Raw genomic sequence first — 21,649 nt, forward strand, 5'->3', positions numbered from 1 at the left:
CTCTGCCAGTTTCATCTCCTGAGCAATTCCACCTGAGGTCCTGGGAGTTGGCCGTGCCTGTAAGAGGCAGATGCACGATAAGAGACTAATTTGCTCTGGGTGAGCAGCTGTGTAAACTAGGAGGTGATTAATTAATAGACTTGATATTGGTGCAAAGAAGGTAAAGATTACAAAGATATTATATTAAACTCTGTTAGCGTTCGGTTTGACTCTCCTTTAAATGCCACTGGCTTCAGTAGGTTTAAGCCAGACGATTTTTGTCTCAGACTAACTCTTATATCAGCTAATTAAATACCAGTGCTTAACTGTTCAATGAGTTTACAGATTAATGGTTGAAAAGTAACTGATATGTTCTGAGTTTTGCTTTTGTTTTTTTAATTTCTGGAATATGCTTCAGGTGCCCCAAACACTGCAAAAGTCGAAGTTGAAGTGACACCACCAAATGACGGAGCTATGCAAAATGGAACGGCTGTTGGAGCAGTAGAGGTTGGTATCTTATTCCTTCCCCTTCTTCCCCCGTCTCCTCCATCCCTATTTATGCATGATTTCGTGATGCACAGGAAGTACCATAAAAGGGGAACGAGTTTCATAAAATTATGAAACACTGGGGAGAGAGAGGGAGAGAGAGAGAGACCCCCGTCTTCTTCTTCTTCTTCTTCTTCTTCTTCTTCTTCTTCTTCCTCCTCCTCCTCCTCCTCCTCTTCTCCCTCCTCACTAGAATTCAGTCCTCCACAGGTATAGCTAGTTATCATACGGTGTTTGTGAATTGCATGGACACAAGCTGTAGTGTTGGCCACTTGGTTTGATCACTTGGCCACCAGCTTTATGCCCTCCTCACACACCCATTAGAAACATCCAGCTGGTCACTGTTGCGAACAGAATTATGGGTGTAGGCCACGGATGGGGAAGTTGTGGCCTTCCAGATGTTGCCGGACTTCAGTGCCTGTCCTCGCTGACAAAGGACTATGCTGGCTCATCTTCCTCATCCCTGGACAAAGTGGACCTTTGGTCCGTTTCAGTAGCACCCTTATGTTTTTACCATACGAAGTCTGTGGGTCCAGGGTGGGGAAGCTTACCGCCTATCAAAATATAACCTATATGTGAGAACAATCACCTTGGAGATTTAAAAAAGCCCAGTGGTTTCACATAAGCTGATGCAGGAGCAGTGTCGTGTGATACGTGGCAAACTGACTCTCCAAAACTTCTGAGTGAACATTTTTCTCAAGGTTGGGCCAAAGTCAGCGATGTTTCCTTCCAGGGTGCATTTCTCACGCTTGCCTAGGGAACTGCGTTCACATCACCTGGTTCCATTAATAGAGATTCTTTCCTTGCGCTGAGCAAAACATTTCCTCCCAAGACTGCAGCCTGTCAGCTGTGATTAACTGGATTCATAAAAGGGACACACTTGTGAGTGCAGCAACCTAACCCGCATTCTCTCGCTTTATTTTATTTCCCATTATTTATAAAATTTTATTAATACATTACAATAAAAAAGGTTAATCTAAAAGAAAAGAAAAAGAAGGATACAAAGACCTCTTTCACAGGTAAATCTTAACTTGACTAACACAAGTTTTGACCCAGAATGAGTTTTTGACAAAGGGATTCCCACTTTCAAGATTTCATAATTAGAGTCATAGCAAATATATCTGTGGCTCCACCTTTTGATGTGCCTGAATAGTCTTAAAATAATTTCAGCTTTTAAACGAGGCTGTCTTCAAAGACAGACAAAAAAAGGCAAAGCGCAGTCATTTAATTTTCCATATGAATATTGTTTTGTTATCTTCCTGTTTACATTAGGTATCACCCAGGACTTTAATTTCAGTTAAGCACTTTGATTTCACTGGGAAATATTTGAGCATCTGCTCTACTCTCCCATTAAATTACCAGGATTTAAGACTGCTTAGTTTGGCCTGGATCTTGCCCTATGTCTGCCTAACAAGGAAGTGTTTTCTTTAAGCACAGGGAAAAAACACAAAAGGGTCTAGAACTGAATGAATTAATTTGGAAGTCTTTATCCTTCCTGTCACTCAGGCCTCAGAAATTATTCAGGAAGAACAGAGGCACAAGGAAGCACAACTGCATCTCATAGAATATTCTATGTACAGTCGTGGTGTATCTAGCGCTTTCTAAGCCCACTGGAAAATCCTGCGGAGTCAGGAAGTCTTGTTTTCAAAAGCAAAGAGCTATGTCTGCCTTATTTTGAATAAACTGTAAAGAGAAGGGACCTGACTTTTTGCAAGTCCATACAACTGGATCAAACCATGCTATCCTCTGCCAGTTCTGCAAAAGAAGAAATCATCAAAAATCTGGCAACATTTAGAAACCAGTGGGTGAGCCTTTTAATTTCCTAGAACACTCCACTTCTTATATGAATGTTGGAGTTCCCTGTCAAAGGAATTTCAGAGGGAGAACAGAGTGTCAAATAGCTGGATTGAGACTAATCAAGAAGTTTGATTCCATTCATTTAAACTGCACTAGATACCATGTTTTCCTGCCCCAGTATAGCTGTTAATTGACATAGTAAAACTCTGATGCTGGTGCTATCAGCAATTGCTGTTCCGTATTTTAAGCTTTACACAGAGTTGTGGACATTGTCATGTATCCCCCAGCTGAGATTCTAGGCCATGAAAACTTATACTGCACCGACAGCCCAAACCTGTACATGTTTACTTAGAAGTAAGCACCACTGAGTTCTTTGGGACTTACGTACAGGTGAGGGAACACAGGATTAAAGCCTTAATCTGCAGGTCTTTCAGTAACCTTGCCAAGATGAAATAGCTGCCCAATGGCAGATGCTGAACTACTTGTTACACCACTTAACTCAGGCCAAGAAAATCTTGCAAGCGTGTACCTCATAGCTTCTACTAATCTGAGAGTAGTGTACTTTGCAAGCATTTATATTTCATAGAGTAGCAATGCACTTTATTTCATTTCCGATAAACAAAAGCTACCACTTGTGTTCCAAAGAAAAGGCCATGTATTACTGTATATTTTCTTGATGCTAGCATTAAAATGTTATGTTCTATAGCTTGGCACTGAGTATGTTTGATTTTTTAAAAGGCCAAAAGTACTACAGGAGCCACTCGCTAAATAAATTAGACTGCCCTATGGAAGATCATCCGGAAATTTTATATACCTTTTAAAAGCACCGTTCCCCTGTTAGATAAGCAGTTAAGCAAGTTCAGCTGTAATTGTTCTAACCTGTGACTTCCCTAAAAATAACATTCACTTTCACATTAACATCTCCTCCCACTCAGGCGTGTTCCTTTTTTACCAGTTTCTATGGAAACCAAATCAGAAATATATATATATATATATATGCATGCCTGCCTGCCTGCCTGCCTGCCATGGCAAAGACAACTTCTAGTGAAAAGGGGTAAACTTAAGTCCATATTGTTTTTTCTGTGATTAGTAAACAGCTTTATTGAATGACTGTGACAAAGTGGGTTTTGCTTGATACATCAGAGGGATAACACAGGATTTATTCATTTCAGGAAAAGTTCCTCTCTGGAGTGTTTTGTCTCCTTGCAATGCATAGTGGGCCACTTTTGTCAAAATAGCTTGACTTTTAGCTATGAATAGTTGGCCATTTCTCCTTATCCCATTATTCCTTGGGATCATTGAATGTTTCTAACGAGATAAACAGCTTTGGGGGGAGTGTAGAGTGAGAACATGCATTTAGATGGTGTAGAATTATATCTCTTCAACTCATGGGTTGCAGTTCTGCTCCTAAGGTGTATCACATCTGTGTCATCAGCACTGCAACCATTGGTCATTTAAAGTTTTTTAAGGAGAATGAACAGACAGAAACAGAGCAAAGGTGAAACACGTTACTCCAAAACATGGTTAATACCAATGAAGTACTGTATTTTTCACTCTATAGGACGCACTCTATAGGAGTGAATGCAGGCTCCTTGGCTTCAGCGATAGCAACGCGAAGCCTCCCTCCACGCTCCAGACGCTGCGCGTCGCTTTGGCTGAAGCCTGGAGAGCGAGAGGGGTCAGTGTGCACCGCCCCCTCTCGCTCTCCAGGCTTCAGGGATAGCCGCCTGAAGCCCTTGGAGCGCAGCGGGAATTCGCGCTGCGCTCCGAAGGCTTCAGGTTCCTTTTGCTGAAGCCGGGAGAGCAAGCCTCTCCTGGCTTCAGCAGAGAGGGAGAGCTGCGCAGGGCCCCTTCAGCCAAGCGGGAGGAGAAATGGAAGGGTCTCCATTTCTCCTGCTGCTTCGCTGAAGGGGCACTGAGCAGAGAGGGGGAGATTTTTTTTCTTGTTCTCCCCCTCTAAAACAAGGTGCGTCCTATGGTCGGTTGTGTCCTATAGGCAAGGAGTGAATTATCACAGGAAAGGCTGGGAGTAGTAGACCATCTCAACTTTACAAACCAGTATAATTACAGAGACTTTGGTACTGGACTTTTAATTTCTCTTTGCTGGGTTGATCTACACAAGCAATTTTTGACTGCTTTTGGGTGGCCCCTGCTCCTCTAATAGTTGTGTAGCAGAGAGTGAGAGTTGTCATCATCATCATTATCATCATCACTTTTAATTTGCATACCACCTTTCTATCTTACAATACTCAAGGTGGTTTACAAGCTGAAGAAACAAAGAATGTACACCTTATAACAATCTAATGCAATACAAAAATGTGATAATGAAACAGCTTTAAAATAAGCAATCGACATCAAATAAAGTAACATTCAACAATCATTAGAATAGTATAGAATAGTAATATCAGCATATAAAAATTAAACAGAAACCCACTCTTAACAATTGCAATAAATAATTTTGAAACGGCAATCAATAAAACAACGGCAAGCCACAGTGCATAGAATAATACAATACAAATTGAAAAGCAGAAACTGGAGGGTGGGGCAAGGCAGGTGGAAGGCAAGTTGCATCAGCTGAAAATCCCTCTTCTGCACAACTATTAATGGTTCAGGAGCCCTGTCCTCATTTTCCCCTGGCCAGCCAGACTGTGAGCTCAGATCACTGGCAAGCAACCAATTCTGAGAGTAACCTCACGCAGATCACAGTCTCCGCGCAGGTGATTGACGCCTGTGGCAGCTAAGCCAGTTTCCCCCATAGTTCATTCAGCATTGGCAAGGTGAAGGAGTAGCTTATGCAACATGCAGATACGGAATCATGTGAAACACTCCACTTCAGGAGGAAACTGGAATGGTGCATTACGGCAAAAATTCACTTACAAAAATATTGGAGCCTGTGATGTTAACATGATGAAACAGCAACTAGACCTGCCTGAAAACAATTTGGAATAGGCTCTTTCGGGAGATTGTGGACTCTCCTTCCTTGGAGGTCTTCAAGCAGAGGTTGGGTGGCCATCTGTCAGGGCTGCTTGAGCTGAGATTCCTGTATTGCAGGGGGTTGGACTAGATGACCCTCAGGGTCCCTTCCAATTGTACAGTTCAGTTATTTTACGCGTAGTAATTGAGTCACGCTGCTTCAGAATTGCAGCAACGCTACTCAGTTCAGCAGTGCTGTTGCAAACTGCTGCTGCTGATAATGCAGGAAGACAGCAACATCATAGATAATAAATAATAATAATAATAATAATAATAATAATAATAATAATAATATTTATACCCCGCCCATCTGGCTGGGTTTCCCCAGCCACTTTGGGTGGCTTCCAACAAAACACTAAAATACAATAACCTATTAAACATTAAAAGCTTCCCTAAACAGGGCTGCCTTCAGATGTCTTCTGAAAGTCTGGTAGTTGTTTTTCTCTTTGACATCTGGTGGGAGGGCGTTCCACAGGGCGGGTGCCACTACTGAGAAGGCCCTCTGCCTGGTTCCCTGTAACTTGACTTCTCGCAGCTAGGGAACCACCAGAAGGCCCTCGGCGCTAGACCTCAGTGTCCGGGCTGAACGATGGGGGTGGAGATGCTCCTTCAGGCATACTGGGCCGAGGCCATTTAGGGCTTTAAAGGTCAGCACCAACACTTTGAATTGTGCTTGGAAACGTACTGGGAGCCAGTCTGAAGCAAGACTATTATGGACCAAAACACATGTTAAAGTATATCCTAATTGGGATTTAGCATTTCTGTAGCCTATACAGGAATCCCATTTTCCCCATCATTAAAAGCCTTGCAGAGTTGTTTAGATTAAGAAATATTAAGTAGGTGCAAAGTTTTTATGTCTGAATTGTAACTGATTCTCCTGTCCGAACATTCTACGTAGTGAATAGCCTCTAGGCTAGAAAGTGAGTTTTCACAATACAGGTGGTTCCCCCCCCCCCATCCTTTGTGAGCACATGCAGCGTTGAATGGACTCTGCACTAATTATAGAACAGAGAATCACACATTCTGGGCACATGCTCCATTTTTTCAAAGCACGTTTTTAGCCCTTATTGCTGAACATGAATGGGAAATGTTTGGTGAATGTTCAGGAGCTGGATGGGAAAGAGGAGGGATAAATTTTGATTATTCAGTGCTCTGTGAAGTTTTTTGCTGCTCCCGATTACTAGCAGAAGCAAAGCAAATTCACTAAAATAAGTTTCTGCTGCTTTGTCATCCAAAATCTGGGTTATATCATATTGCAGAAAAAAGTATTTTTTAAAAAAAGGAAATTCAGTGAAAAGTGTACATAGTTGGGACCCAAGACTGATTTGTAACTATTACCTTTCTTATATCACAAGATGCTAAAACTTGTATAGCTTTTATGCTAGTATTATTATTATTATTATTACTATTACTACTTTTATTATTATTTACCACTCTTTATCTGAAAATCCCAGGGCGGTGTGCAACATAAAAAGCACATATTTCCGTTTTGCAGCCAAATTAACATTATCGCAATTTCTCTCCCTTGTAACAGGAAGAGGAGGATGAAGATCAGCCCCTCAGCCTGGCCTGGCCCGACACGCCCCGCAAACAGCTCACCTATCTGGCTATTCTCCCCATCGTTTTTCCATTATGGGCTACCCTGCCTGACGTCAGAAACCCTGTAAGCAGTGCAATGATTCTTCCCTTTTGGTATAGGATTTGAAATATTGGGTATTGTCAGGGAACTGCCATTGACTCAGAGGCGAGAGGGGGAAGAGCAGCTGGATTACAGAAAGCCTCCAAAGATCGTGGGAAGCAGCACTTCCTCAACGGAGGAAGGAAGCCCCGCCTCTAGTGGGGAAGAGCTGCAGGGTTTGGAGGATGCAAGGCAATGCCAGGACACCATGCCTGAGCAAAATGGGGAGGAGGGAGTTCCCCTTTACCCAAGCCTTCCCTGCGCAGTAGGCTTCCGCGCAGAGAGGGGAGGCGTCGGCTGGGGGTCAAGAGACTACTCTGCTGGGGAAAGTTTAAGGACCGCCCACTCTCAGATTCTGCTAGTGACTGAGCAAGACATGGAATTGAGACGTTCTGCACTGTAAATGTTTTGCACCAATAATAAAGCCTTTGAAAAGAGCAGTGAGGGACCTTGCCTGATCGCTCTCGAGCAACCACACCGATAGGCATAACAGGTATCTTCCTGTTTCAAAGTAGCAGATCTTCTCAAGATGTGTATGGTTGTTAGGGATCTGTAACTAAGTTCACGATCACTTTGGCTCCGTTAAATTTCCTGGTGGAGAAAATACCCGGCAAGATTTGCTGTGGGAAATGACATTTGGTTTGAGCCGTTCTTAACCTGGCAGACAATAGCTGTGAATATATTGCCATTTACCTATGTAAATATTTAATGGCAACCTATAAAATACGGCCTGAATAGTCCTTTCATGTTGATCCCTGTGGCTGTTTCTTTAGATGTCTATTATCAGTACATATGCATAAGAAATAGTCCCCCTTGGATTCTGCAGGCGCCCAACAGTTTGTGTATCCTTCAGTCCCCTCTTCTGCAGACGTTTCTGCATTCATTTGGATAAAGGGTTTTCCATAATAGAATCAAGGGAGCACACCAGTTCTTTCCTGGAAAGAAATTCCGTTTTTTGTTTTTAATTTCAGTGGAGCTTCCTTCCATGCAAATATAAAAAGCTTCACAGCCTAAGATTGTGCATGTTTCGCTTCTCACCTTTAGAGCCAAGCAGCCTGCCCCTCCCAAGTGAAGTTGTAGCCCCTCCATTTACTATTTTGTATTTCCTTCAGTGGGACGCGGGTGGCGCTGTGGGTTAAACCACAGAGCCTAGGGCTTGCTGATCAGAAGGTCAGCGGTTCGAATCCCCGCAACAGGGTGAGCTCCCATTTCTCGGTCTCTGCTCCTGCCAACCTAGCAGTTCGAAAGCACGTCAAAGTGCAAGTAGATAAATAGGTACCCCTCCGGCGGGAAGGTAAACGGTGTTTCCATGTGCCACTCTGGTTCGCCAGAAGTGGCTTAGTCATGCTGGCCACATGACCCAGAAGCTGTACGCCGGCTCCTTCAACTAATAAAGCGGGATGAGCACCGCAACCCCAGAGTCGGTCATGACTGCACCTAATTGTCAGGGATCCCTTTACCTTTAGGCTTTAACACCTTTGTAGCATGCGCAAATGAGCAGCAAAGCAACTGGTTACACCATCATACAGTGTAGACCAGGCATGTCCAAAATCCATTTTGGGGGCCTAATCCAGCCTGCCAGTCGGTTTCATCTGGCCCCTGTGGTAGTTTATTTCCTGAGGTAAAATCCTAAAAAAAACAAAAGCGACTTTGAGGGGAAATCATAAAAAAGCTCAACAATTTCAGTCCTTTAAAAAAGCCACGGTCCGTCATTTCATCAAATCTGGCCCTCTGTGAAAAAAGTTTGGACACAACTGTAGACAGATTAAACACTTAAAGAGAAATTCTCTTGGAAAGTCAGGGCCAGTGCAAACCAGCTGGGGTTGAGGAATATACTAACTCTGATTCAAATGATGTCCCTGTACACCTTTTGTTGTTGTTGTTGTTGTTCTCAAAACCTATTTAGGCACGTTTTCCAAAGAAATCTTAATTAATTCACGTATTTCTAGCAATGGATTCTTGCTGCTCATAGGCATATGCTTTAAGGAACAACTCGTTTGTTTTATCAAAAGTTATTTGGTAGTAATAATGACTGTCACCCAGTTAAAGAAATCTTAGTCAATTATGGATTGGCTTTAATCAAACTGGTAATTCATTCTTCATGCTTTGGAGGACGTAGGTGTATTTTCACAAGTGATACCATTGTAGGAGAGGCATTACTTCCCATGAAGAATAAATGTATCTTCTTTGATGCTGCCTATCATCTGTAGCTGCGCTGTATTCAAAAGCTCGCTAGGCAGCACATTTTAATAATGTTAATTATTTTTCTGCACGTACTTACACAAAAGCACTTAGAGTTAAAATAATTAACATTATTAAAATGTGCTGCCCACTTATTTGGGGAGCTTTTGCATTGATTAACCTAATGTTTAAAGGTTGTTGCTCTAGTTTTAATGTATTGCACTTCATAATTTAAGAGCTGAAATGTGCATCAAGGAAATCTAAATTGCTCAGATGAAGCATTGCATATCAGCTGCACTGAGCCAGCTAATCTTCCTTCAAGTTGCTGAATCCAATTGGTGTTGTCAGGGTGGAAATTGGATATTTGCTTTATAGAAAATACTTGTCAGCATGTCCTATTGCCAGGACGGCAGGAAAGATGCCTAGTAATAAGGAAGGTGCCAGGTTCTTTCAAATACGCATTACAAAAAAAGTCATGCATTTCTTCTGGAAGGAAATGTTCAGATGGGAAATAAGCAAAGGTAAAGGGACCCCTGACCATTAGGTCCAGTCATGGCCGACTCTGGGGTTGCGGCGCTAATCTCGCTTTACTGGCCCAGGGAGCTGGTGTACAGCTTCCAGGTCATGTGGCCAGCATGACTAAGCCGCTTCTGGCGAACCAGAGCAGCACACGGAAATGCCGTTTACCTTCCCGCCGGAGCAGTACCTATTTATCTACTTGTGCTTTGAACTGCTGGCTTTTGAACTGCTAGGTTGGCAGCAGCAGGGACCGAGCAACGGGAGCTCACCCCGTCGCGGGGATTCAAACCGCCAACCTTCTGATCGGCAAGCCCTAGGCTCTGTGGTTTAACCCACAGCGCCACCCATGTCCCTTCAGATGGGAAATAGCCGATGGATAGTTTCAACTAATCCTTTCAGATCCCTTTTGCCATGCCCTCTCTCACATTAGAGATTCAAAGATCTTGTGGAAAGGTGCTTCGAAGACACAGGGGCATTTCAAAACTAGAGGAGGGGAGGTAACAACATTCAGCAAATTGCAAGGGCCGGCTCCTGGATGCATTAAGGATTAAATTATGAAAAGGTTTATTACAGGAGCATTTCTTCTGATTATTTCTGTCTGCCTTGAAGGATTAAGTCAGAAGGATAAAAATGTGATTGGGGTGGATTGGCCATGCACATAGAAGCAAAACAGATTATACATCTGGGTAAATTTCAGTAGAATGCCTCATTTTGTGGACTTTGGACTAAACTAGTAGCACCTCTGCTTACTGTTCCCATTCTTTCTGTTTTTCAGAGCTCAAAGAAGTTTTTCCCCTTAACGTTTTTCGGATCGATCTCTTGGATAGCAGTATTTTCGTACCTAATGGTCTGGTGGGCACATCAAGTAAGTGAAAGATACATCTCTATTTTGTGTGTAACCATTCCGGTCTGAAAATTTCACTATATCGCAAGCTAACTTAACTTGATACATCTAATGGCTTTTTTACTCTTCTTCTGTACCTTGACGATAAAACTGGTAGAGTGAGATGAAGCTCTGGATGTAAGGATGGGGGACGGAAGCTGTTTTTTATTTAGTACTGTTATTTAAGACCTTCCGGGGCAACTTAAAACAGGAAAGGGATATGAAGCTGTAGAACAATACCATAAAATAAGTAAAATAGCCATTTCAGCCTAAAAACAGAACAGGGTACTGAAGAAACCCACCCTGGAAAAATAAAAAGGTCTTCAGCTGGTGCTGGAAAGATGCCAGACAAGAGGTGCCACAGTCGAAAAGGCCCTGTATCCAGGCACGGCCCTCTTCATTTGAAAAAGTGCTATAGATCTGTAGAAGAAATTCTGAGGATAATTTTTATATCTAAAAATGTACCTGTGGAGTTGGGGAGCTAAAATAGCATGGTGCTCAAAAGCTAAATCAGCAGCACACCTAACAGCTTGAAGAATGCCAAACCAGCTAAGGGAACAGGTAACATATGCTGAAAGCCCTTTGAAAGAAGACCATTGGTGTTATTAGTTCAATAAGGGAAGCTCTCTTCCTAGATCAGCTAAGACTAAATATGGACTCACCAAAGAGCAAAGGGAAGATCAGCTTGGACATGTAGCCATTCTTCCTCCTGGCGACCTGCTCCATTAAGGACGTCAGCCCTGAATTAAGCACACAGAGAGACTAGAGCAGGCATAGGCAAACTCGGCCCTCCAGATGTTTTGGGACTACAACTCCCATCATCCCTAGCTAACAGGACCAGTGGTCACGGATGATGGGGATTGTAGTCCCAAAACATCTGGAGGGCTGAGTTTGCCTATGCCTGGGCTAGGGTATACTTCTCTACTCTGCTAAGTAAAGTATGTTTCGCAAAGAAGCGTTTCTCTCTGCCACGATTTCAGCATATTATTTTGTGTTTAGGTGGGAGAAACCATTGGCATCAGCGAAGAAATCATGGGTCTGACGATTTTAGCTGCAGGCACATCGATCCCTGATCTAATTACCAGTGTTATTGTGGCACGTAAAGGCCTGGGGGACATGGCAGTGTCCAGCTCTGTCGGAAGTAACATCTTTGACATCACTGTGGGGTAAGTAATATTTTTCTTTTTTTTTAAGCGGCAGCACCCAATTTTAACTTAAGCCACAGATTGAAACTTCACACTACAGTTATTAGTTGCAGTTCTTTCTTGCTACTTTGGGGAAAAGATGTAAATTAGAAATACGAAACCTCAAGGGAAAAGTAGTTCTCAACCTGTGAAAGCTGCTCAAAGTTACTTCTCTTCATGGATTTGTTTATCATTTTTACCACTTAACATATTAAAAATCTCTTAAGAGGTTTACATAGGAACAGGTATTCAAACTAAGTCTAAAACAGACCCATTGAAAACAGGGAACATGACTTTGTTAGGCACATTCATTTGAATGGGTCTACTCTGAGCAAATTGAACATAATAAATGCTAATAAAATGCTCTAAAATCTAGATTAAAAACAAGTTAAAATAAGACACAACTGCGTATCACAAATAAAACTGAGTGGTTTATATTAACAACCCAGCCATGTGTAAAGGCATGTTAAATGTGACATTCTTATGCTAGTTGGTGTTGGCTTTATCATATAGCTTTCACTGCCACTGTGTTGATGGTGTGGCAAAATGCACTTTTGCTGCCTTTGACCACTGTCCGGAGAATGGTGTGATACTCAAGGTGACAGGAGCCGGTTCTCCTTACAGTGGACCTTAGCCAGCAACCTCCTCGTCATCTTCTGGCACAGAAAACACTTCCCCCATCTAATGCACTTCTTGTTGTTGTTTAGTCATTTAGTCGTGTCCAACTCTTCGTGACCCCATGGACCAGAGCACGCCAGGCACTCCTGTCTTCCACTGCCTCCCGCAGTTTGGTCAAACTCATGCTGGTAGCTTCAAGAACACTGTCCAACCATCTCGTCCTCTGTCATCCCCTTCTCCTTGTGCCCTCCATCTTTCCCAATACCAGGGTCTTTTCCAGGGAGTCTTCTCTTCTCATGAGGTGGCCAAAGTCTTGGAGCCTCAGCTTCAGGATCTGTCCTTCTAGTGAGCACTCAGGGCTGATTTCCTTCAGAATGGAGAGGTTTGATCTTCTTGCAGTCCATGGGACTCTCAAGAGTCTCCTCCAGACTCTAATGCACTACCATTCTCCAAAGAAATGTTTCCGTGCTCGCTACTGATAGCCTTTCCAATGTCGCTTGTGAGCTAAATCACACTGTCTTCCAGTTGTTAGCAAAGCCTACCTTTGCAAAAGCTTTTCCAATATTGTCTCTCTCTCTCTCTTCCCCCAACAGTCTTCCTCTGCCATGGCTCCTCTACGCTGTGATCAACAATTTTGTCCCCGTGGCCGTGAGCAGCAACGGGCTCTTCTGCGCAATAGTCCTCCTTTTCATCATGCTGCTCTTCGTCATCCTCTCCATTGCGGCTTGCAAGTGGAGGATGAACAAATTCCTGGGCTTCACCATGTTTGGGCTTTACTTTGTGTTCCTGATCGTCAGTGTCCTTCTAGAAGACAGGATCATCGTGTGCCCTGTGTCTATTTGACAAGGAAGGAGGTGCCACTTTCTTGAACAACACCCCACTCCCCCCACACACACAAATTGCAAAAGCAAATGCCCAAACCAGAACCAGACAAGAACAAAGAAACAGTCTGGCAAGACAAGATAAGCAACATCTTTGGAACCCTCTAATTTAAAAGAGTGGGGAGAGGGAGAGCTGAAGTCATGAAGCGAGGCGTGGAGAAGTTCAGCTCATACAATTGCTGCTGCTGAACCGTGTTGTGGCTGCTTCAGAAACATGGTCTTGGAGAAGTCCTGTTGCTTATCTGTTGGAGGTATTGTGCATGTATTTTATAACAATGTTAAGCTATTACGCATGCTACACCTAGGATCTGCTCCCATGCATCTTTCTCTCTCTATCTATATATTAACAAATACATGCTACACAAAGAGAGAGAGAGAACGCAGTATCTTATAAACATACAGGAAAATGCCGATATCCATCTTTTGGGAGATGCAGTTCTCCTGTTTGGGATTTTATCTGTCCATGTAATGTAACAGAAAGAGTTATCAGCACCCAGTGCTGTCAGAATGAAGCGAACGACAGACAAGAGACGACTCTCCGTGGATCGTGTGCTGTTCTGGTGCAGCTAGCATGTGACGTGGACACGGAGGCTCTGCAGGTTTGAGAAGCGTGCAGATGTTTAGAGCAGATCAGTAGAAGTTGGGTTGATCCACACACACCCAGACTGTGAGAAATCAATAAGCTTTATATGAGGCCAGTCAAATTAAACAAAACAAAAAAGTTCGGATACTTGCATCTCCTGTATGTTCCTGCTTATCACAGCATTACTCCAGCAGCAAGCAACTATTATGTACATGTGTGAAAGAAGCGTCACAGGTCGCATATCACAGAGGTTGTGCATTTCCTCTTATACAATACTTTACCAGTGGCGGAAGTTTGCACACTCAGATGTGCAGCATCGGAGAAGCGAGTGGTCAAGCGATGTCCATGCATGTGAGAACCAGCCTTTAATCCCCAAAAAGATGCACCCTGGCTTGCTCTGGCTTCCTTAGAAGGATCTCTGCATTTTTGCTATTGTTCTTCATCTATATATATATATTAGCAGGACATCTTTGAGGTACTCACAGGTAAAACCCACACTTGAAGTGTGGACTCCCATCGCCCACAGCATTTACGTAAAAATGTACCACTACTACATAAATATACTCATTTTGGTAGTGCAGCAATACTGTAAGGATACAAAGTCATTTTAAATGCTGTTTCCATTAGTGCATTTGCCTTGTCATATGAAAGATGCTAGTGTGGCTTCCATGTAGCTTTCTAAAATAGAACTTCAAAACTGCTCTATGATGGGGACAAGAACAGAAGCAGATAAATCCCATAGGTTATTTCCTTTTGTTACCTGCACTGCTGTGCACACTTCCATGTTCCTTTTCTGCTAAAACTTTGGGGATGTTTGAGAAGGTAAATCATTTCTAGGGATGTGGAACGAAGCGGTTTGAAGCCGTTTTCTGAAGTTGCTGAGAAATGTGAAAATCTAATTGGGACAGTGAACAATTAAAGTTTCATCCATCTCCTGTAGAAGCCCCAGGAAGAGGGACAGTAGCAAAGGAGAAGCAAAAGAGGTTTCATATTTACTAAGACTCAGCATTAAATAGAACAGCTGTAAAAAACTTTTTTAAAAAACCAGCCCTTCCTTCTACAATAATCAGCACTTATCTGTGAAGCATCTTCTACCTTGTTAAAACTCATGCCATCCGTGAGTGATTCATTACCAGTGTTCTTGATACCCTAGGTCACCCATGCGCCATGGAAACATGATACCTAAGACCATATAACTGAGGACTCAGCAGATGTTGATGCTGAGCTTTCCTGTTTGTCTCACGCTTCCGCTTTCCTTCGTACTCTGTCTATGCATGCATCTGTACGTAGCTATATTCATGCATAGCTATATCCAGGTAGATCACAGAACTCACAGAAAACAAGCCTAGATATTAGCCTAGGCATATTAAAACAAAAGTGGTGGAAAGCGAGATAACAAGTGAAAGCAAGAAAATTACCAAATACTAGCAGCATAACTGCTGTTCCTTTCTTGTTTCTAAGCTGCTGCAGCATCTTCCTGGGCAAACCTTTGTTTGTTGTTGTTTCCTGGAACATCCCTGGTTCCCTTTTGAGGCCCTGTATGTTCATTGTGCCCTTTGGGGTTGCATCCAGGGCTGGGCTTGATACTGACACACGTACCGCCATGTTGTAAATTCTATGCATGTTCCTTGAGGTTTACTCCAGCTTCCAGAATCTAGCAGGGCTTTCTGCCAGCTCACAGGATTGCAGCCAAAGTTAATATCCGTACGTTGTGTTAAAATACCTGGGCTAGGATTCAAAGATCTGTTCGCCCCTAAAGAGGGAGCTTTGCACTTGTGTTTCACAAACATCTCTTCTGAAATGCAAATCGGTTGTGATAGGACACTGGGTGGGGAGGTTGTGGGGGAGGTCAGAAATTGCTCTGGATGATTCTAAACCCTTGGACAAGCCCAAAGCACTTCTTTTTATCTTGGCCCTTTTTATCTTTGTTTGAAAAGTTAAAGTGTAATTTGTTCATGCCTATAGAACAGGCACATCCAACTTGCAAGAGACTGCGAACTACAGTTGTTGAGTTTTTTGGGGGAGGGTGAGCTTTTGGGGGGGATCCACCATGATCAACCACAGACACCCCACGATCGACCAGTCGATCATGATCAACCAGTTGGACGCTGCCATAGCGGTCTTCAGCTTTCTTTTCAAAATGTCAGCTGTGAGGGCAGTTCCATCTATGGACCACTGTCACCAAGAACTCCCTATCTCATGCCCCTGCCCTTCTGCCTTCTGCCACGGATGAAATGAAGAGCAGGGCATCTCCTGCCAATCATAATCCCTGGGTTGGTTGGCAGTGAGTAAGATGATCCTCAGGTCCTTGAGTCCCGAATCATTTAGAGCCTTTTATGCTAACAGCAAGTCCATAAGCTGGTTCTGTGGAAAAGCTGGTTGCAGTTCTTAAGCTGAACAATCCTTTGCATAATTAGCTGAGAAAAACTGCTTTTTCTCTTCTTTTGCAGTTCAGTAGCTTCACTTCTAAAGTTAATGATGTAATGGCATTGATGAAGATGGCATGTACTAACTTGCTTGAGTTGGGTGGGCTGGCAAAACATCATAGATCATTTTTATCCAATAGCTGTTTGTAGCCTTTACTTGCAGATTCACACCTGCAATAAAGACATGGGGGAGGGGAGAAAATATGCATTTTGGGGTAGGAAGAAGCTGTACGGCACTTCATCTCTCAGAAATCAAAATCCACATTAAAATTGGAGCAGCTTCAGATGCAAGATTATGATTAAGGGTTTGGAATGCATGTCATAGGAAGAAAGGCCGCTGACTCAGAAGTAGGCTAGCTTTTCAAAAACACCATTTGGGGAGACAACTGTGCAGGAAGCTGTAGGGTGGGTGGTTCTGCAGAACAACACAGTGACATTTGGAGAGGGACAGAGAACCTTAGGAACAAACAGTTCCAACAAATGGCTGGGGCCTCCGTTTGGCAGAGATGCTCCTTGCAGAGTTCTGTGCTTTCCACCGCTCGGTTTCCATGGCTTCAGCATTCCTAGTTGTTTGGAAAGTTAAAAGTGCAATATTAGGTTATTAGAACCTTGTAGCACAAATCATTGGCATCATCAGCACATGATATGCAGCCACACATGTTTATTTGTGCCCTGATTACCCCCTTAGTGCTGTCAAGGCATAACTATGTATTTACAAGACACAATGGGAAGAATAACCCCATCAGGGCCTAAAACCACTGAAAGTGTAGACAATTCTCAGAAACCAGAATGGAGGCTTAGTTTCCAACAGTAGGGAGTATGACTTCTCTTAATAGCTCTTTGACCCTTCTCAGGAAAAAAAAGAGAGGCAAATTAACATAACTAATTCCAGTTGCAGAATTCAGCTTTTCTTGGCGCAGGACTTGAATTCCTTAGGCACTTAATTAAAAATTGTTTTTAGTGCAAAGTACACAACAGCCCTGATGCTTTCTAATTCTGTGTAGTTATGAAACATCTGGCTGACTTCAGATAATCCAGGACTTTGCCCAATACTTTCTTGGACATTTTAATATCAGTGAGATGACTGTATGCTTTTCAAAACTTCGTAGTCAGGTATGCCTGAGATCCTTTATAGATTACAGAAAGTAGTACTTCTCATAGATTAGGCTTGGTTGAATTTCACATCGCTGTTTTAAAGTGCTGCAGTTCCTGCTTTGAGAAGCACCAGTGAGATTTAAGTGGTGCATTGCTCTTGATAGCTTTCTCTGCAAATTTCTGGTCCTTCTGTAGTTAAACATAAAATGTCCCCTGAGTGCTTCAGCTCCTGCTAGTTTAAACTAGTACCGACATTCCCATCAGAGCTGTAATACAAGTGAGGTTTTCCTTGCATGCAGACGGAAAAGCTTATCTAGTGATGGTCACTTGAATGGCTGTAGATGGTGATTTTGAATTGAGTTCGAAATGGTTAGATGTTAGGTGTTAAGTGCAGATTTCTCGTGTACAGAAACACATTCAGTTTGCATGTAAAGTGTGTGGACCCCAATGGAACTTGGGCCCAAACATGCTTCAGGTTCATTTAAACACACACACTTGGGCTGCAATCCTGTATCCACTTACCTGGAAGTGAGACCCGTGAGCCAGACTTGACTAAAAATTTGCAGTAGCAGCACTGGCACAGTTGTGGTTCCCTCTTCTCCCTCTGTGTGCTTCTGCCGCCACCGCCACCCTGCAAACGACTGAATAGACCTGTACAGGGTTGCACTGTTAGATGCAAACACTAAGTAACAAGTAGATAAATAGGTTCTGCTGTGGTGGGAAGGTAAACTGCGTTTCTGTGCACTCTGGTTTCCGTCATGGTGTTCGGTTGTGCCAGAAGCGGTTTAGTCTTGCTGGCCACATGACCCGGAAAGCAGTCTGCAAACAAAGCCAGCTCCCTTGGCCTGAAAGCGAGATGAGCGCTGCAAGCCCATAGTCACCTTTGACTGGACTTAACCATCCAGGGGTCTACCATAGACCCCTAAAGAATCACATCATTTTGATTTGAAAAAGCGGGTTGCTAACAGTACTGCAGAGGACCTCTGAAGGCTGCTGGTGTTCTGTAGATAGTGGCACTCAATGCGAATTGCATTTCTTTTTTAACAGGGAACATTGCCCACCAACCTAGGCAGCTTGCCTTACACAGAGTTAGACCATTTGTCCATTTAGCTCAGTACTGTCTCTACTAGCTGGCTGCACCTTCTTTGAGTTTCTTCCCTAGCCCTAACAAGAGATCCCAGGGATTGAACCTTCAACTTTATTCATACAAAGCACATGTTCCGTGCAGTCCTTCTCCGGTGTAATTCCAAAAATTTGATTCTCCAGGGTCAGATTACCACCTTGATAGCAACCTTTTTTGTTTTTAAGTTGATTTCAGAAATTAATATTGCAAAAGCCTCCAACATCACATATAGTCATTGGGGGAATGACCTGGAAAGCTGTACCTGTGTCGTTCCACTGCTGCAGTTTGCAAATTACTTTCTGCAGAACAGATCTACATACGTCAGTAGAACTACTTCTGAATAAGTATCCTGTAAATTGCAGTTCGGTAACAAATTTGCACTTTCTCAAGATCGGCCATTGATTGTGAAACATTGATAAAGCATTATGAATGATAATCATATATTATTTTTTTAATAGAGTATTTTTTAAAAAACCCAAGCAAGCAAACCCACGTTTCCTTTGTTACTTAGGGGGGAGAGTATTGATTTCAAGCTGCTAATTATTTACTTATTTTAAAGAATTGTGTTTTCTTTTTTTAAAAAAAGAAATTAATATATGCAGGCCCAAAATAATAATTTATTTTTATGTGAATTTATTTATTGCTATTCCTCGAATGAAAATGGGACAAATGAATCAGTATTTTCTCTGTGAATAAAAAATTTGTACATAGTGTGAAAGCTCTTATTTGTACATAAGTGTTGCAGAAATATTCTTCTGAATGTATTTCTTCACTATAAGTACTGAATTTTAATTATTGTGACTTGTGTACACTTTTCCACAGCTACTCTGTGTTCCTGTAACTCCTCATAAGGCACCTTGTGTAACTTAAAAATCATATAAGTGTGGAAATAAATGAACAAATTTAAAACGTGAGCGACCTAAGCAAGGCTGTGTTTTCTTTTTCTCCTCCAACTCCACCTCCCAAAGAACCTTGGGAAACATAGTTTGTACCACACAAAGCTACAGTTCCCAGCAAGCCTAACAAACCTTAGGCTTCTTCGGGCAGGGGAGTAATGTGTCTTCTTAAGTATAGAAACTTTATTTATAACCCTTTGCTGGAGGGAGTTTGGCACGAGGTTCCTGTTCTGGGCTCTGCCCCTGTACTGTTCATGACACAGCTCTCCCCCCAGAGTTGTCATCACACCAAACACATCACCAAGATTTAAATTGGTACGTTTCCAATTATCGCTGTAGCAACTTCGGACCTAGGTATTTTTAGATTAAAGCTGCTTAGCAGCAAGGAAGTCATATGCTAGTCTCTCAGCAAGATGCTTTTCTGTTTTCTGAATCTAGTGGTCCCTCGAAAGTCCAGCAACTGTGCACGTCTAGGTAGGCAAGGGGGTCTGGGTGCTCAAAGAGCTTGGCTTTCCCACACTGCCCACTTCCTGCTGATGGCTTCAGCTAGTCAACAGTCAAAATACCTATCCAAATAGCTTATTAAGTGCAAGGCTGTTCTGCCACCCTTAAGCTTCTCTCGCGACTTGCAGCCTGCGACACAAGGCTTCCTGCTAGAGGCTTTTCCTGGAAGCCTTAATGGAGGGCAGGTAGCAGACAGAAGGCAGAGCGTCTCAGCGAAGGAAATTTAGCCCCTCGAAAAAGCAGCCCTATCTCACCCAGATTAGCATTGGCAGGTGCCAGGATGAGTGCGCCGGACTCATGTGGGACTGTGCTAACACCTCTGTGTTTAGCAACAGGTGTGCTTGTGGCGATCGCACAGGGTCCCCAGACGTTTCACCATCTATTGATCCCCGTGCCACCACTTGATTTCTCGCTGCCACCACCCAGGCCCTACCTGGTACAATACTGAGTCCAGTCAGGGTTAAATTGGAACATAAACTTCTGTTTATTTATTGCAGTTTAACAAGCGTGTGGTTTCATAAACGGTATCGGTCAATTACAATCATGGGGTGCCTATCCAGACCTATAACTTCCACTACCTGATCTCACTCACTAAACCACCTCTCAGATATTTACTTGTCTTCCTAGCTCCTAACTGTTCCTGACTCAACTTATTTCGCTACACTAACTCAACCTACCCACAGACTCTATCCCAATTCACTCCCACTCCAACCAACCACCCAACTCCCAACAAACTCCCCTTTCGCCCCTCCCAGAGCTGGTTTTATAGTCCCTCTGACTCCACCCCCGGGTTCTGATTGGGTAACTTGTTTAACTAATTCACCTCCAGCACTCTCATATGTTAACGTCACAGTGCTCAAGAGCACATGCAGGAAATCTGGTGATTTTAAAGTCGGCAGTGTGACATGATGGCAACTCATAGCAGGAACTGAAGCATTTCGCAAAAGGTTGTAAAGGGGGGAAAGTAGTTCTAGGGGGAGGCATTGACTAAGGAAGAGGGCTACAGCTCATTATTGTTAAGACTTGTACAGCACAGGATTAATTAGCTCCTTTGCCAATTTCAGTCTCGTGCCTGCATCAGTTACTGTACAAAAATTGACGTGCAATTATTACAAAGACAAGGGTTTGTTTTTTTTAAAAAAAGAGCTGAGCTAAGAGATGATAGCGTTGTTTCCAGCTTCTTAACAATTTCAGCAAATGTGTTTTGTCAATTTTTACATGTCCGATAGTACATTCTCTGGCAAACTCTATTGTCGTGTTCCTTAGCACCCGTTCTTGCAGCTACAAGTGTTAAAAACAAACAAAAATATGTATATGGTGGGTCCTAAAAATAAAGTGTCAAAAACCAAGGTAAAAAGGTACATATTCAGCAAACATATTGTCCATTCAAGGCCTGTGATAGAAGGAGAGTATTTGAGGGGGCCCGATGAGCATGTGAATCAACCCAGACATGAAGAACTTTCCTCTCTTTGCGATCAGTTGTTCCAAACACTTGAATCAACTCACTGGTGGGACACACAGACTATGCACAGAGTCATAAGCCTTAACCATATATAGAGAATTCTAGAACTGTAGAGTTGGAAGGGACTATGAGGGTGAGCTATCCTATCAGAATATGCACCAACAGTGATCAAGACAAGAAAGAAAGAAAGAAAGAAAGAAAGAAAGAAAGAAAGAAAGAAAGAAAGAAAGAAAGAAAGAAAGAGAAAGCAAGCAAGCATTGGGGGACCATAGCTGTCAACTTACAGATTTGAAAATAAGGGACCAGCAGCCTCGAAAATAA

General features: G+C 42.9%; 1 protein-coding gene across 6 annotated transcripts in view; it reads left to right on the forward strand.

Annotated features, from left to right (window-relative positions):
* SLC24A2 (solute carrier family 24 member 2) overlaps positions 1 to 14,856 on the forward strand; it is an 84,891-nt gene extending 70,035 nt beyond the window's left edge. For all 6 annotated transcript variants that reach the window (XM_081894197.1, XM_081894201.1, XM_081894200.1 and 3 more), the window contains 5 exons: positions 398 to 486; positions 6,830 to 6,958; positions 10,449 to 10,538; positions 11,556 to 11,722; positions 12,952 to 14,856. In XM_081894197.1, the coding sequence (XP_081750323.1) occupies positions 398 to 486; positions 6,830 to 6,958; positions 10,449 to 10,538; positions 11,556 to 11,722; positions 12,952 to 13,201 (725 nt within the window). In that variant the 3' untranslated portion in view covers positions 13,202 to 14,856. The remainder of the gene's footprint in view (positions 1 to 397; positions 487 to 6,829; positions 6,959 to 10,448; positions 10,539 to 11,555; positions 11,723 to 12,951) is intronic.
* Positions 14,857 to 21,649: the final 6,793 nt, after the last annotated feature.

The sequence above is a fragment of the Podarcis melisellensis genome, assembly GCF_964234715.1.
Source record: "Podarcis melisellensis genome assembly, chromosome: 17".
Classification (NCBI taxonomy): Eukaryota; Metazoa; Chordata; class Lepidosauria; order Squamata; family Lacertidae; genus Podarcis; species Podarcis melisellensis.